Here is a 17,419-nt window from a genome sequence, read left to right on the forward strand (position 1 = left end):
AGACCAGCGAATGAACGTTGGCTGAAGAAATGCAACTCTGAAGTCTTTGATCATGTAAATCAGTCAGTGAGGACGCTGTTGAGGGCTGCATTCTACATGGCTGGTAGTCTGTCTTGTTTTTGCTTCCCCTCAGTGCACTGCCGGAAGAGAGGAAAACAAATGGCTTTTTGCTCAAAAATCTGATCGCCTGCAAGAGGGCCTTTTTTCTTATCCTGTCACGCATTGCTTCATGCATTTTGGCTCTTCCCCACCTGTCGTCCTGAACGTTCCTGACCCACACGGAATTGGGCTGCAGGTTCTCTCGCCCCCCACTATAAAGTTACATTTCCATGAATATACATGGTCCAATCCAATCAAGTGTTTCATCTTCCCTGGATGGTGACTGCAAAGTTTCTGGTAGAGACCCTCTGCACTCCTGAACTCAATAGATGGTGGCCAGAATTAAAAACCTGGGCTTTTCATAAGTAAAATATGTGTTCCCACCACTGAGTAATGACTTCTCCCCCTATTTCTGGTTCCATTTACTTGAAATAGATTTTCACATTTACCAGGGCACACAGAAACATGGATCCCAAGCACCAGACACTAACTGTGTTAAGACACCACACTAACCCAAGAATTGAAAATCTGCGTCCTTCCATATTATGTTGGACTCCATTGGTCATGCTGACTGTGCTGATGGGAGGTGACCAGATCCTCTAGGAAACCACCAGCCCGCATCCCAGTCTTACCCACCTGCCAATCAGCTGGTGTTAGTCCAGTCAACCAGTGCTGTCAGCTGACGAGTTGGGTGGGGTTAAATTCTGTGCTGATTGCATACATCGATTCCCCTACTGGGAACAGGCAGTTCCTGGGCAGCCAAAACAGCAGAATTTAACTGTCTAATCCTGGGTTCTGCTTCAAAATGCAGTGTCGGGCTGTTTGAAAGTCCTTTTGCATTGTTCCTTGAGACTCTGGTTTTCATAGGTTTAAATAGCTGTGTAGGGCTCTTTGCAAAAGGGCTTTTAAATAGCCCTAAGCAGCATTTTGAATTCCTAGCAATTGGGGCTTAGAAATGAAAGTATAGATTCATAGTGACATCAGGTGACTGTCACAGGTGGGGAAATGAGGATCTGGCCCTCTAGTCAGAAAAGGTACCCACATTCTAACAGAGATCTTGAATTGCAGAGAAATGGGCCAGCAAAAGGGAAAAGTGGAAGTACTTTATGTAATTATGTCAGTGCCTATAACAAAACGTAGCCATTTTTAGAAGTTGGGCAGCTGTTTTATATACATGACTTAAAAAAAAAAAAGTTCCCTGTGTAGAAAAAAAAGTTAACATGCTGTAATACATTTTGTGCTTTAAAAAATTGTACATTAAGATGATAAGCATTACATCTGAATCAGTTAATGCACAATTCCCCACTGGTACTTGTATAAAAACCCATCATTAATCTACATATTAGCCAAAAATGTTGTAAATATACCATGTAAATTGTAGTTGCATAGCTGGAGGGTTTTCTCTCTCTTTTTGGTGGGGGGCAGGGTAGTTCGGTGATTTGGAGAAGACACACAGTTCCAAGGAGATCTGATTATTTTAGGAATCTACTCTATAGCTAGAAAGGAGTCAGTGGTTTTTAGACAATACAATGCCATGCACATTAGCCTGAGTTACTGAAGATTGTCATGGTCGTTCTTTCTCCCTTAAGGATGTTTTTAACGCATAGCTCCTTATTGCCAGAAAATAAAAATTGCTTCATAGAATGCAACGGCTGGAACTCTACAGCTCCAAGGAATAGCTGCCAAGCAAGTTTTGATCAGACGAGAAATCACGAGTTTTTGCCTGTTGCCAGCAGCTGTGTATTTCAGAGTTAACTCAATTGGATGTTGCTTTGTTGACTGATTAAGAGAGATGAAGGATGCCAGAAAACTCATACTGGGTTATTTTTCACAGTGGAGTAGAACAGCTGAGGCTGTAAACAAATGCCCTTTTGAGCATTTTTCTGTTTACCAATAGTTGTTATCTTTCTTTGCAGGTGTAGTAGGATAATCAGGTATGTGGGGCCGGGTGGGAAAAGTCAGTCTTCACAAAAGGAAGGCCGCAGCTCAGTGGTAGAGCATGCACTTTGAACGCAGAAGGTCCCAGGCACAATCCCTAGCATACCCAAGTGGGGCTGGGAATGCCCCATCTAGAACTTGCAACACCTGCCAGGTAGACACTACTAAGAAAGGCGGACCAATAGTTTGACTTTGTCTAAGGCAGCTTCCTATGCTTAAATCTGGCTTGCACAATTCATTGACCTTATGTGAACTGGTTTCTTCCAATCCCAGCACCTCGGTTGAGTTCCACATACATGGCTAAATGAATTGCACCTTGTACCTGGTCTGGCTTTTAAACTGTGACTGTCTTTAGCATTTTATGATCTTTATTCCTAAGGACTAGATTCACGCTCTTTTTCAGAATAACCAAGGGCCTCATATAAACAAATCCACGACACCTACAAAGCAGACACTGTGGCCAGGTTCGCACGTAATGCAAAACCATTGTTTTAACACTGCACGAGCAGGAAGAAGCCCAGGCAAGGCACCAGGTTTGGCAGGGATCTCCTCTCTCCTACCACATAACCAGCAAAAAATGCTTTTGCTAGTGTTTAGTTTCGGCTTCCAATAATCCTGGCCTGTCACGCCATACAAAAGAGAAATGGTCGTTCAAAAGAAACTGGTCCGTTAAGCAAGCCAGCTTCGTAATTTCTTCTTTTGACCTAAATCCCTAAGGAACTTGAGACTTGGCTACCTGGAAAAGACTCCTTATCCCATTTAAAGCTTCCTATTCACTAAGATCTTTGGAGGAGGTCCTTCTGCCAATGCCATGACCTATATTAATCCATCTTGCAGCATCAAAAGGCAAGGGCATTTCCTTGGTGGCTTCTGCATTGTAGAAGTCTCTGCTCTGAGATAAGGCACATGCTGCTAGTAATGACGGTTTGAAACTGTGTTAAAACTCTATTTATTCACCCATGCATTTTCAGGCTATTGGTCTGCAGTTGTAGCTATTTCCCTGCCTATTGTATTTGGATAATTGATAATTGTATACAGCATTGGAATTTACTTTTGAATTAAAAGGCAGTCTAAAAATATTTGAAACGAAATGTTTTGAAGTTGGCCTGTCTTAAAAATGACCAGATTGAAAAACAAAACAAACCAACAACTATGGTCCCTGGTTTGCATGAGAGAACAAGGAAATATTAGCGTGAAGTAAAACTAATCTCCAACAATCTGCCTGCTTGTGCCTATAACACTGTGCTATGGTATAGCTTTATGTGCAAACCCAGCCTCTGGGGTTGTTCTGTGCTGACCAAATCTACACCCTCACCGCCCCTGTTTAAGATAAGCAGTCGAATATGCAGATACATTTCCTCACACATGGTACATTATATGGAAGCTGGATAGAAGGCTCCTTAATTCCAACTTTTGTACTATTAACAGTTGGTATACATTGTGAACAAAATAGTAAATGATATGTCTCTGACGCTAATCCAGAGCAACCAAACTGAAATTGTCCCATGAAAACAGAATTGCTTCTTGATACATGAGAATTTTTGTTTTGCTTGGGTGGGTGAGGAGAAGGGGATGCAGGTACACCTATTGAAACGGGCCGTTCTGGTGCGTTAGGTACAATTTAAGCCACCTGATCAGAAGCCGAAGGATGCCCTCTACATCAGAGACCAAGCAGCCCAATTCAGATGCCCGTCTCCATACTTAGGCAGGTATGAAAGGGGAAAGCACATCCAACAGGCTTCATTAAGAAAAAACAAGAGTGCATATTGGCAAGGTAGAAAACGAAACAGTTTCCCCAGTGTGCTCATTTTGTTGTGCATACACGTAAGTCTGAACGCTAAGGCTGTCTGGATTCCATGCAGCAGCTCAGTGACCAAAACATCTGGGCTTCTAGTCCCACCTGACCAGATGCACAGCTAGAGATGCTAGCAGGGTTGCCCAAGGCAGTGTCTTCAGTGCCCCACTGCTGTTGCCCTCGCCTATTCTTCCCAGGTAACTTGGCTTGACGTGTCTCGCTAGGGCTCCTGAGGGGCCCCCACACTGGACGAGAGGGGCCTGGTAGGATGTGGGCCGCTTGCTGGGTGTGCTGGGGCTTGACCCATCAGTCGGCCTCTCCCCGATGAAGAGCAAGCTGTGGTCCTTGGCATCCTGCTCGACTCGGAAGAGTTCGTACTCTGTGTGCGGCAGTCGGATCCCCAGTGCGGCGCATCCATTCGTGTGAGTCACGTCCAGCTCTTGCCCGATGCGCCAGGCACCGGCTCCTCCGCAGCTCCCGAAGCTGGAGGAGTTCAGCATCGCCACGGTTACGGGATCCATCGGCGTCACCCGGGCGTGGGTCACCTTGAAGACGAGCTCGGTACCCCCTCGCACAATGAGGGACGCCGCTCCCTGGGTATAGTGGCCGAGAGCGTAGACGGTGAACGTCGGCTGCTTGCAGAGAGGGTCGGAGTAGTGGCGGTAGTAGCCTTCCCAGCTGCGGTTGTTGGCGTGGAAGATGAAGTACCTCGTGAGGAAAAGCACGGCCGGGCGGACCTCGCAGCGAGTGCTGACCCAGCGGCCGCTGAGCAGCATGGGGAGGTCCGGCTTGAGGGGTAATATAGGCGGGTGGTGTTCGTCAGCTCGGTATATAATCCCACAGGCAGGGCACGGCTGGATGTGATGCTGCGGGAAGGGAAGGAAAAGACAAGTTCTCAGCAAGGCTTTTCATTGCTTGTTTAAAAACAGGCATGTTCTTCACCAAGGGAAGCTGCATTCCGCAAAGGGGAAGGAAGAGATTCTGCAGAAAACGTTAACTTCTGTTAGGGCATGAAAGACTAGAATGCGAGGGAGGGAGCAAGGCAAAACTGTCCTTTTCCCTGGTTGTGCCTCTTAAGGACGCGGGTGGCGCTGTGGGTTAAACCACAGAGCCTAGGACTTGCCGATCAGAAGGTTGGCGGTTCGAATCCCTGCGACGGGGTGAGCTCCTGTTGCTCGGTCCCTGCTCCTGCCAACCTAGCAGTTCAAAAGCACATCAAAGTGCAAGTAGATAAATAGGTACCGCTCTGGCGGGAAGGTAAACGGCATTTCCGTGCGCTGCTCTGGTTCGCCAGAAGCGGCTTAGTCATGACCCAGAAGCTGTACACCGGCTCCCTCAGCCAATAAAGCGAGATGAGCGCCGCAACCCCAGAGTCGGCCACGACTGGACCTAATGGTCAGGGGTCCCTTTACCTTTACCAGCCTCTTTGCTCTACTATTAGTAAAACATGTTTGCTGTTTTATTCTTCATCTCCGACCAAAAAAATTAAAATCAAACATATAGGTTTAGATTTTAAGGATACAAAAGACCAGGGGTGTGGGAAGGTGCTTAAAAGACTGCAGTGGGAGGCAGAGACCAAATGTACAAATGTACATTTAGATCTCTCAGCAATTTTAGATCTCTCAGCAAATTTAGGTGGTGATTTGGGTCTCACCAGCTCTACGCTTTGCAGGAGGCTCATAATGGCTTATTTAAATTATCTGGCAAAATAGAAGATGCAGCTACTTTTACTGGTCTAGGCTAAATTGTGAAATCCTGCAGGTTTTAGTATCTGAACGCCAGATAGGTGCCATCAAGGGGAAGGGTGGGGTGGCAAATACACATTTTTGATATCAAAACGTCAGAAGCCTGTGTCGGAATTCTACAGGGCAGGGAAAAGGTTTAACTTTTCAGAGTGGTATCTGGTAGTTTATTTAATGGTATAAAAGCAATTTCCTCTCTACCCCACTATGAGGAGCTAGCCTTGTTTAATGTGGAAGTAATGTACACATTTTCATCTGACGTACACTGGGGGAATATAACCCGAAATGTTTCTAAGTCAGCATTAAAAACGTGTTCCTGTACTAATTATAGAAATGGGCAACATAACAATTTACAGTGAACCGTATCTGCTTTCATAAGCCTGGGTTGCTGCATACGGTTGATTTCTGAAAGACGCCAGCCGTGTTTGCATGGGAATGAGATTTCAGTAACTCTGCACTTAGCAGGCAATTTGCATGTGCGCTGACTGAAGTTTGCAATAACCAAGCCATTTTCAACTCGCCTTACCACAACTGTCACTCTTGAGGAGCGTTGACGGTACACAGGGCATTGCAGCTAAATATTCCCAGCCTTTTTATTTTTAAAGCAGGAAATACTTTAATACTGGGAGATAATTTCCCAAGAGTGGTTTTTCTTTAAAACATATTTAAGAGGAAATCAAAGACGCTCCTCTGTGCAGAGCAGGGGGCTTGGAAGAAACCTCTGCTGTTTGTGATTGGTTCTGACCCACCAGCCGCGATTCAGCTGACTTGGTGGCTGATCTCGAGGTCAGTAAGCGAGCTGAACTTCTATGGGAGTGCAAGAAAAATGCAGAGAGGCATTATGCTGCCTTACACTGGCCGGGCTATGAAACCCAGATTATTTAGACTCCAGTTCCCATCACCCTTTAGGCCACAATGGCTGAGGCTGATGGCGGCTGCAGTCCAATATCTGGAATGTACCAGGTGGGACACGGGTGGTGCTATGGGTTAAACCACAGAGCCTAGGACTTGCCGATCAGAAGGTCGACGGTTCGAATCCCCGCGACGGGGTGAGCTCCCGTTGCTCAGTCCCTGCTCCTGCCAACCTAGCAGTTCGAAAGCATGAAGTGCAAGTAGATAAATAGGTACCGCTCTGGCGGGAAGGTAAACGGCATTTCTGTGCACTACTCTGGTTCACCAGAAGTGGCTTAGTCATGCTGGCCACATGACCCGGAAGCTGTACGCCGGCTCCCTTGGCCAATAAAGCGAGATGAGCGCCGCAACCCCAGAGTCGGTCACAACTGGACCTAATGGTCAGGGGTCCCTTTACCTTTTACCAGGTTGGAAAGGCCAATCTCAACTTACAGTCTTTCCCAGTCCTGCTACCCAATATTCTTTTTAAACTCAAAATGCCTGGGAATGAAGTTGAGGCGTACAAAAGAAAGTTATCTTCTACCTTGAACAATAGACTTCTTTCTTTTTAAAAGAGGCAGGATCCGTGGAAACGTTTTTGGCTTCATGGGCCAGATCCTTATCGTGTGCCAAATTTGGCAGGGGGGTGAAGCCTCCCACCTGTCGATCACATGGCATCATGACATCATATGACTGACCACGTGAGTGGTCTCACTTGTGTAGGGTTTCCAAGTGCGCAACAGTTAGCTCTCTGTTGGATACTTAGGAAGCTGCAGTGGCTTCAAAGCCCTTTTGCTGTTTGCAAAGGGTTTTAAGGCAGCCCCCATGCTCCCATTCCAGCCTCTGGAGATTCTTATCCTGATCCACTACCCACAACCACTCACTAAATAAAAGGAGAAGCGTGGAGCTGCTTCAAAGAGTGCTTTTGCAAAGGGCTTTATTAAACACAGGCTCAGCAGCTGATGAGTGGAGATGAAATCCTGTTCCCTGATCGGCTAAACCCCCTCCTACTCATCAGCTGATGTCACTGAGGAAAATTGCCTCATGGAAACTGGAACCTCCTTGGCAGGCCAAGACTGGCACACAGACTGGCTGTTCTCCAATCTTGTTCTAGCCTCAAAGAATTTATGCTCTTTCTGACCCTTCTCCAAAGCTTGCCATAAACTGCCGTGCTCGTCCTTTGAGTTATCTGCACATGCAAGTAAATACAAGGAGGGAACATACAACGCTGTTGGACCATGTAGTCTATGTAGCTCAGAGTAGTCTGCACTGACGCGGACAGCAGCTTTCCTACCTCTCCTTGCCCTTCCTTGCGAGCCACCGGGAAATGAACCCAGGACCCCTTTGCGTGCTAGAGAGAGTAACACACACACACACACACACACACACACACACACACACACACACCTGGAGCTACTGTCCTTCCCCAAAGATTGGTAGCAAATAAATAAATAAAGGGTGGCCATGAAGGCAAGCCAGAAATCTGCAGACTCCTCTTCCTTGCCAAAAAACCTTTCTCACTTCCACTTACGTGAAACTCTTTCGAAGGAGGCAAGTGACACTGTCTAACTCTCCCCAGGCAGTGACATCATCCGCCAGCAACAAGCCGCGTAGAACTGTGAGCTGATTAACTGCAGCACTGCAGTGAAGTCACTGTATTTCAGCGCACCTCAGCTTGGGTTTTAAATTAATTTTTTTTTTTAAGAAAGCACTTCATGTTTACCATCTGGTTTAGCTCATACGTATATGGTTTTGGCCCAAGATAACTTGGCTTTAATGCCAATCTGAGCATGGAGCATGTACCTCGGAAAGGTGGTTGTTTTTCGTCCTTCGCCTCGTCCTTCAAGAATCCCAGTGGCTGAAATATTGTGTAGGTGGGGGGACGGACTGCTTTTCCTCCCCTCTCTTCACCTCAGCCCTGACTTTGGTCCCATCTGGCAACGGTCATGAGCCCTTTTCCGCTCACTGCTCCTTGTCCTATCTTGCAGTTCAATCGCATTTCTCAATTGATTAGTTATGATTTTGATTAAAAAATACGCTCTGGGCATGAAACCAAGCTCCTGACAAAAAATTGGGGGGTGGGGGTGGGGTGGAGAGAGAAAGAAATCAAGGCCGGCTTGTTTCAGCTGCACTGGAAGTTGCGTTTCTGTATATCCCAGGCCTGCCGCCCGTAATTACATTCAGGGCTATTTCCTCTGGTAATGGCATTCTCTGCCGAGGGATAATGGTTTATTGGATAATGTTTCTCTGCCCCCCACCCTTTTTCTGCTCCTCTTTTTTTCATATGAACTAGAGGAGGACCAGTCAGAATAGAGAACCCATAAAGTAACATCAGTGTCCACTGAGCCTGCTATCCCCTCCAGACCAGGGTTTAGGGGACCATTATTATTATTATTATTATTATTATTATTATTATTATTATTATTATTATTTACACCACGCCCATTTGGCTGGATTGTTCCAGCCACTCTGGGCAGCTCCCAACAGAATATTAAAAACACGATAAAACATCAAACATTAAAAACTTCCCTAAACAGGGCTGCCTTCAGATGTTTTCTACAAGTCAGATAGTTGCTTATTTCCTTGACACATGATGGGAGGGTGTTCCACAAGGCGGGCGCCACTACCGAGAAGGCCCTCTGCCTGGTTCCCTGTAACCTCACTTCTCGCAGTGAGGGAACCGCCAGAAGGCCCTCGGTGCTGGACCTCAGTGTCTGGGTAGAACGATGGCGGCAGAGACGCTCCTTCAGGTATACTGGGCCGAGGCTGTTTAGGGCTTTAAAGGTCAGCACCAACACTTTGAATTGTGTTCGGAAACCTAAATCTGAGGGGCACAGTCCTTCCTGGGCAATTTTGTAACGGCCAGGTCTGCTCAAGGTTTTGGGAACCAAGCCTTATGAGGAACGGTTGAGGGAGTTGGGTATGTTTTAGCCTGGGAGATCCCATCTGGCCACAATCCCACGTGAGATGTACCCCTTACCATCGCATTCTGCAGGGGGCGCTGGTATCCTGTTGGCCGATAATGGAGCCTCTCCGACCACTCGGTGTGGATGTCCCCCAGATACAGCTCCTCCACCTCCCTGCTTCCCTGGCTCTGCTGAAGGAACAAGGGCTGGTGGTACTTCTCCACTCGTACAAGGCTGAGTTCGTGCATGGCAAAGCCAAGGCCCGCGGTGCAATCCCACTCTGCTTTGGCACTCAGGAGCTCATAGAGGGCACCGGGAGCCCAAGTCCGCCCAGCCGGCGAGAACCCACTACAGTGCTCTCCCGAAGTCTGGTTGATGCGCGCCACTGTTTCCCGCATGGCCCTCTGGCTGTGGAAGACAATGCCAACTTTGTGGAGGTGGTAATCTGCTTCCGTGGCTCCCCTGGTGATCCAGGAGGCTTGGCGGAGCCTGACTTTCCCTTTGATGACCAGGGAGTAAGAGGGGTCCCGGCAGGAAGGGTCCCGGTAGTAGAACTGATAGGCTTTGAAGAGGCGGTTTGTGTAGAACATATAGGAGCGGGTGAGAAATTCAGGTCCTGGACGTACCTCACACCTGAGAATGAAGAGGGACATTTTGGTTAAATTACAGCCCTTGCAAATATATCTCCCCTAATCCCCTTGCCAATACTATATTATGAATGTGCTTGAAAAACAGAAACTTCATTACTTGCTTTCTGGTTGTTGCATAACTTGGAGCTCAAAGGGAATTCCAGTTGGAAAAACACTGACAGATTGTCACAATAGGCATGGGCTGCTATGGCTCAAGAATCACGTTATGCCAACAAATGGTTGAAATATGCGGCATACTGGAATGAAATATGGTCATCTTACTATCTTAGCTTAGGAGGTTTTAAGAACTGGGATGGGGAAACAGAATGGGTGTGTGAGAGGGTCTTTTCTGTGGTGGCCTCCCTTCTGAGATGCGTCTGGCTTTGACACTGTATGTATACAGTTCAACATCAGAGACCTTTTTGCAGAGACCTCTGGTGGTGGAAGATGGGATCATAATTTAATGTTACATGGTGTATTTGAACTGACCTGTATGTAACCTACCCTTAGACTGTGTGGTGAAGGGCCGGCTACGAAGGTCCATTAATTAACAAATGTTTTATGCATTTTTCCTTGATGATATGCAAAGTTATCATTAGCATTTTGAATTCAGGGCATCTCAAGAATGTCTTTCAAACGGAACATTCATATTCTATGATTGAACAAACAAGGCAAGGCAAATTGATGTACCATATCTAATTTGATATAATTCAACCAACAACATTTAATTATCTGAATTAAATCTCCTTGGTCATAAAGTAGAGCCAATGTGGACCACTGCCTAGACTAACCCCATGGGTGTTACCCTATGCTTCTTGGAGGAAGGATGCAATATTTATTTCAAGTACACAAACTTCTTCTTTTTTAAAGCGGCAACCCCTAAATCTGTTATGGAGCTCCCCTCAACCCCCCAGAGCAGATTTTACAAGGCATGCAGGGCTGGGAAGTTCCACTGCGAAGCTAAAACTCCTTGCGCAAGTGGAGCGGTTTAACTGGATACCACCCATGTAAACTGCCCCCCACCCCAAACTGAATGCAGCCTAATGACCACGTATTTTGGCTTACCATACCAGGTGCTTGGATCCCCTGTGCCTGTTTTTTTTTTACAGCCCCAGGTAGGCAATATCAGCAGCAAATAGGTTTATCAAATCTCCAGTGGGCAATCCCATATGGCTAGTGAGTAGCAGATAGTTACAAGTTTGGCAGGGCCTGAGTTTTATTAAGTTCTGGTGCTTCACTTTGGGCAGGCCTTATAGAGATTGGCCCCCTCCAGAGGATAGAGAGGAAGTCAACATAGTGCTAAACAGATGGCTCCATCAGCATTTCTCCTTGCCTCACGGAACAATCTGCCCTTTTCACACAACTTGTGTGCCGTTCCAGGGCGAGATTGATACATGCATAAATATGGACAGATACTGTCCTACCTACTACAACTACTACTAATTTTATTATTTATGCTCCGCCCATCTGGCTGGAGGAAGGGTTGATAAAATTATTGGGCTTAGCTGAGATGGCAAAGTTAATGTGTTTAATCAGTGAAAAATCATTATTGACATTTATTAAGAATTGGAAACCCTTTATGAATGAACTTGTAATATCTGGATTTGAAGATTGAAAAAATATTGGCTTATAGAAAATGGAATAGTTGGGTGTCAAATTGAGTGAATACATTGCATAAGTTACTATAATTAGCTGACAGACAGAGAATTGGAAGTTGTGTGTGTGTTTTAAAAAAAAATCCATTTCCCCACTCTTTCTTTTCTTTTTTCCTTTTCTTTTTTCCTTATTATTTTTCCTTCTCTTTGCCCCTTTCTTTTTAGATTAGATTTTTAAAGTACCGTATTTTTTCGCTTTATGAGATGCACCAGACCATAAGACGCACCTAGTTTTTGGAGGAGGAAAACAAGAAAAAAAATATTCTGAATCTCAGAAGCCAGAACAGCAAGAGGGATTGCTGCGCAGCGATCCCTCTTTCTGTTCTGGCTTCTGTGATAGCTGCGCAGCCTGCATTCGCTCCATAAGAAGCACACACATTTCCCCTTACTTTTTAGGAGGGAAAAGGTGAGTCTTATAGAGCAAAAATCATGGTATTTCTTTTATTCTGGTGTATTATAAAAATATACTTTGTATTGGGTATGAACTTTTGTACATCTTTTGATCAATTAAAAAAATGAAAAAAGCAACAAATGGAGAGCCACAGAACTCCCACTCCTGATTTAAGATTTCCAAATTCTCTGTTTGCAAGTTAAGGATTACTTTTTCTATAAAGAGAAACAGAAAATAAAGTCCCCTAGCCGCAAGGAGTCATGCACAGGCCCCTCGAAGAGAAGTGATGAACAAAGTACACACTGGAAATATTTCCTAATAGACCATCCTCTAACACAGAACTCTGCTTTAGTGTCTGAGTGGCACTGCTAGATTTGGGACTCCGTGCAATTGCCAAAGAAGGCAAAGCAATTTGGAGCTCAGACGTTCACTGTCTTTCAAACTGGAATAAGCAACAAAAGAAAGACATGTTTTCTATTAGTCAAAATTCCCCACCTGCAATTAAATACACAAGATAGTGTATTCAACAGCTTTTTATATATATAATTTTTTTGTTAATTTTCACAAAATTATAAACAAAATAAACAAACAAACATCGATCATAACCTTATTAAAATTACACTTATTAACATTGTTAAGTGACTTCCTCGCTTCCCCTTGGTTGAATTTCCACGCACTTCCTTTTAACGGTTTTCCAAATCAAAGTTCTTATAAAATTTAACTAAAACATTAACATCGTTATATCTTTTAATTTTAAAATTAAACATATTGATTTATCACTTAACTTATATGAAATCCTAAGCCAGTTAAGTATCTGCAAGCTATTTCCAATTAATTTAATTTTACATATTTAACTAAATAATCATTAAATTTTGTCCATTCTTCCTGATACTCCTCCTCCTTCTGGTCGCAGACTGACAGTGTATTCAACAGCTGCACATTAACCCTTTACACTGCTACAAACTCCTTACCCTGTTGAAATCCAGTGTCCTTCCAGCCTGGGAGGCAGGACAGCCGAAATTCTAGCACCATCCTGGAGGTGGCGCAATTGATGCTGGCACTGCGGCTCCCACCGCAGTTTTCCTGGACCAAGCTGGTCTGTGTGAGATGGAGGGACATCCCACAGCTTCTTCCCAGATGTGTAAGCTAGAGAGAGAGAAAGAGAGAGAGAGAGAAATCAGATTGAGAGAGAGAGAGAGATCAGATTTTTTTAAAAAGACACACATACAGGTGCTCTCCAGCACAGCATTTCACCTAATAAAAAGCCCCCTCATCACAGCATCTGCCTACAGGCATCCTTTGCCTCTCTGGTAATTTATAGATGCAAAATTTAGCTGCAAAATACACTGCGCTCTCTGTCTTGGCTGCAGTGAAGACAAACTCCTAAGATTATGTCACTGTTGTGCCCATTTTACAAATGGGAAGCCCAGCCTGAGAGAGAATGAACGAGAGGAAAAAGAGAGACTTGCTTGCAGCAGATGTTAGGACTGCAACTTTTAATCATTTTTAAAATACTACTAAAAAATGTGAGTTCTAATTAGCACTGCACGAACAGAGTTTCACTTGCACAAATGGACTCCCCCCTCCCCTCCTTGTGCACAACAAGCGGCCATGTTCGCACTGTACGTTTAAAGCATCATGATTCTACTTTAAGCACTCATGGCTTCTCCCAAAGAACTATGGGAGCTGTAGTTTGTGAAGGACTCTGGGAGTTGTTAGGATACCCTATTCTCCTCCCAGAGCTACAATTCCCAGCGTGGCTGAGCAATCAATCCCTCATCACAGAGAACTCTGGGAAGTATAGCTCTGAGAGGGGAATGGGGGTGTGTGTCTCCTAACAACCCCCAGGACCCTTAACAAACTATTTTTCCCAGGACTGTCTGAGTGGAGAAGATGAGGAAGTCATCTGTGAAAGCCAAACACCAGACTTGCCTCTAGTTTAATAATTCTATTTGCAAAACTTCTCCCACAAACATTTTTTGTGTGTGCACACTGTTTTAATGCATATGTATATTTGTGTGCACAAATTTAATTTAATAAACTGATTGGTTTCAGGTTTCTTCAACTAGGCAGCAGCCCCATTATAGGTTTTCATGGTTTGCGTTTTTGGGATACCCTTTCTCTCTCTGAAAGTTTATCAAGTGGAAAGGTGAGATATAAGTATTTTATATGAAAGAGATTAAATAAACCCATCCGTCTAATCTGTGGCACAACAACAAGGCTCTCTCTCTCTCCTTGGATGTCTAGCCAGGTGGCTCTAGATAAGATTTCTTTGCCTCTGTTTCCAACAGTCTGGTTCTAATTTACAGGATACATAACTTTCTAGTACTCAGCAAGGAAGATCCTGCCCATTTCAGTGGGGTGCTGGCTTAGCTCTAATTTAAGCACCAGGATCACAGATCTATTTGCTATCCTCTGGCTAAATATAAAGCAACTATGTAGACAGTTGAAAAAAAAAAAGCATTTGCTTCCAGAAAGGGAGACCCCATGGCCCGGGTCTCAAGGAAGGCCAACAGGTGGCAACAGAAACAGTAGCAGAGAAACGTGAAAAGGCCACAATCCCCAAATCTGAGTAGCACCCAGCAGGTCATGAAACAGTTTCTAACACTGCGCTGTTGGCAAGAGAACAATATAATTACTTTTTGAGACATGCATAAAATACTTCATTTTTTAAAAATGCATTTTTAATAACATGCAATAATCTAAATATGTAATTGTATACGGAACATCATAGAAATGATTTAAAAAGACGTGATAATGCATATAATAGATATTACTAGATATTGTTACAGGTCATGGGCGCGGGGGTTTGTGGGTGCAAGTCTCACCCAATTCTTAGAATTAGTAAAAGTTAGAATTAATCAAGGTTTGATTAAACTGTGCCAAACACAGAAAATTCTGGGTTTAGCTTATGCTAATGAGCCAGGCTAGCTAAGCAGGGCCAGATGAATGTAAGGAAAGTCAATAAAGCACAAAGACCAGCAATGGCCCATCAAGGAAACCATCAAGAGAGAGTGGACCCTGCCAGACCAGGAGGGGAGAGCCCTCCTTCCAGCTGTGTGTTGCTGGGAAGAGACCAAAGGGTTGTAGGATTTCGGTGTGGCTGAACTAAGCGAGTAGAAAAATTGCCAGTTTTTTTTTTTTTTTATAATATTTTTTATTACGTTTCTTTCCAACTTTTATACATTGCAAGCAATTAAGGAATTTACAAGAAACCATTTTTTTTTTTTTAACAAAAATCCCAATTTGGACTTCCCCACCCCTTCCGATTCTGCGTTCTTTATATTAACAATGTCAGCAATTTGTTACCTTATGTCATACCTTATTGTAACTTTTACATGTTATGTATCTAAATTCAATATATTGTGTCACAGTTTTTATACCTTTAAAATAAACGTAACATGTTCAGTTCATATTATCTCCTTTTCTCTTTTATCACTTAGTTTACTATTTACTTAATCATAATTGCTAAAGCGTATCATTTCGAAATCATGCACAATCTTAAGATTCATACAGTTTATAATACTTTTGCAAGTAGTCTTTAAACTTTTTCCAGTCCGCCTCAGTTGTTTCTACATCCAAATCTCGGATTCTGCCGGTCAGTTCAGCTATCTCCATGTAGTCCATCAACTGCGTCTGCCATTCCTCCAGCGTGGGTAAATCTTGTGTCTTCCAGTTCTTTGCGATAAGTATTCTTGCTGCTGTACTAGCATACATAAACAAAGTTCTGTCCTTCTTTAACACTTTCTGGTCTACCATGCCCAACAGGAAGGCCTCTGGTTTCTTGGGAAAAGTATACCTAAATATCTTTTTCAACTCATTATAAATCATTTCCCAGAAAGCCTTAACCCTTGGGCATGTCCACCAGAGGTGAAAGAAAGTCCCCTCTGCTTCCTTACACTTCCAACATTTATTGTCAGACAGGTGGTGTATCTTAGCTAACTTGACTGGGGTCATGTACCACCGGTATATCATTTTCATAATGTTTTCCTTCAAGGCCGTACTTGCCGTGAATTTCATTCCGGTGTTCCATAACCTTTCCCAGTCTTCAAACATAATGTTGTGTCCAACATCCTGTGCCCATTTAATCATAGCAGATTTAACTGTCTCCTCCTGTAAGTTCCACATAAGCAGCAAGTTATACATTCTAGATAACAGCTTTGTCTTTGGTTCTAACAATTCTGTCTCTAGTTTCGACTTTTCCACCTGGAAACCAACTTTTTTATCCATTTTGAAAACCTCTTGAATTTGAGCATAATGTAACCAATCTCGCACCTTATTTTTTAGTTTGTCCTGGCTCTGCAACTTCCAATTGTCTCCAATTTTTTCAGTCAGTTCCCAATATTTCGGCCAATAGGCCTCCATATTGGGTCTTTTTCGGGCCTTGGCCTCCACTGGTGATAGCCACCTCGGAGTTTTACTCTCTAGTAAGTCTTTATATTTCATCCAGACTGCAAAAATTGCTTTTCTGACAATGTGACTTTTAAACAATTTATGTACTTTAACCTTGTCGTACCATAGGTATGCGTGCCATCCAAAAGCATTATTAAAACCTTCCAGATCTAGGACATCAGTGTTTTCCAACAAGAACCAATCTTTCAGCCAGCAGAAGGCTGCAGCTTCATAATACAACCTCAGGTCCGGCAGGGCAAACCCCCCTCTTTCTTTTGAATCTGTTAATATTTTAAACTTTATTCGGGGCTTTTTGCCCTGCCAGATAAATCTAGATATATCCTTCTGCCATTTTCCAAAGCAGTCCACTCTGTCCACGATCTGTAAGGTTTGAAACAAAAATAACATTTTCGGCAACACATTCATTTTTATCGCTGCGATTCTTCCCAACAAGGAAAGTTTCAATCTTGACCAAATTTCTAAATCCTTTTTAACTTCCAACCAACATTTCTCATAATTATCCTTAAATAAATTCAAATTCTTGGAGGACAAATAAATCCCAAGGTATTTCACTTTTTTAACCACATTCAGTTCTGTTTCTCTCTGAAACCCCTCTGTTTCTGTGTTTGTTAAATTTTTGGTCAGAACCTTAGTTTTTTGTTTATTCAACCTAAATCCCGCCACCCGACCAAATTCCGATATAAGTTCGAGAACTCTTTTTGTACTGGATTCTGGCTCCTGCAGTGTCAAAACTAGGTCATCTGCAAAAGCTTTCAGTTTATATTGTTTCACTCCGACCTCTATCCCTTGTACCAACCGGTCCTCTCTGATCATATTCAATAGCACCTCCAGGACTGAAATAAATAACAGAGGGGATAGAGGGCACCCTTGTCGTGTCCCTTTTTCAATTTTAAATTCCTCCGTCACCACATTGTTCACTATTAGTTTAGCTTTTTGTTCTGAATAGATTGCATGTAATCC

General features: G+C 43.8%; 1 protein-coding gene across 1 annotated transcript in view; it reads right to left on the reverse strand.

Annotated features, from left to right (window-relative positions):
• Nucleotides 1-1,189: 1,189 nt before the first annotated feature.
• APCDD1L (APC down-regulated 1 like) overlaps nucleotides 1,190-17,419 on the reverse strand; it is a 45,372-nt gene continuing 29,142 nt past the window's right edge. The window contains exons 2-4 of the mRNA XM_053394354.1: nucleotides 13,018-13,192; nucleotides 9,446-10,004; nucleotides 1,190-4,698 (exon numbers count right to left, since the gene is read on the reverse strand). Coding sequence (XP_053250329.1) covers nucleotides 3,928-4,698; nucleotides 9,446-10,004; nucleotides 13,018-13,192 — 1,505 coding nt within the window. The 3' untranslated portion in view covers nucleotides 1,190-3,927. The remainder of the gene's footprint in view (nucleotides 4,699-9,445; nucleotides 10,005-13,017; nucleotides 13,193-17,419) is intronic.

This window comes from Podarcis raffonei, chromosome 6, assembly GCF_027172205.1.
Source record: "Podarcis raffonei isolate rPodRaf1 chromosome 6, rPodRaf1.pri, whole genome shotgun sequence".
In the NCBI taxonomy this organism is placed as follows: domain Eukaryota; kingdom Metazoa; phylum Chordata; class Lepidosauria; order Squamata; family Lacertidae; genus Podarcis; species Podarcis raffonei.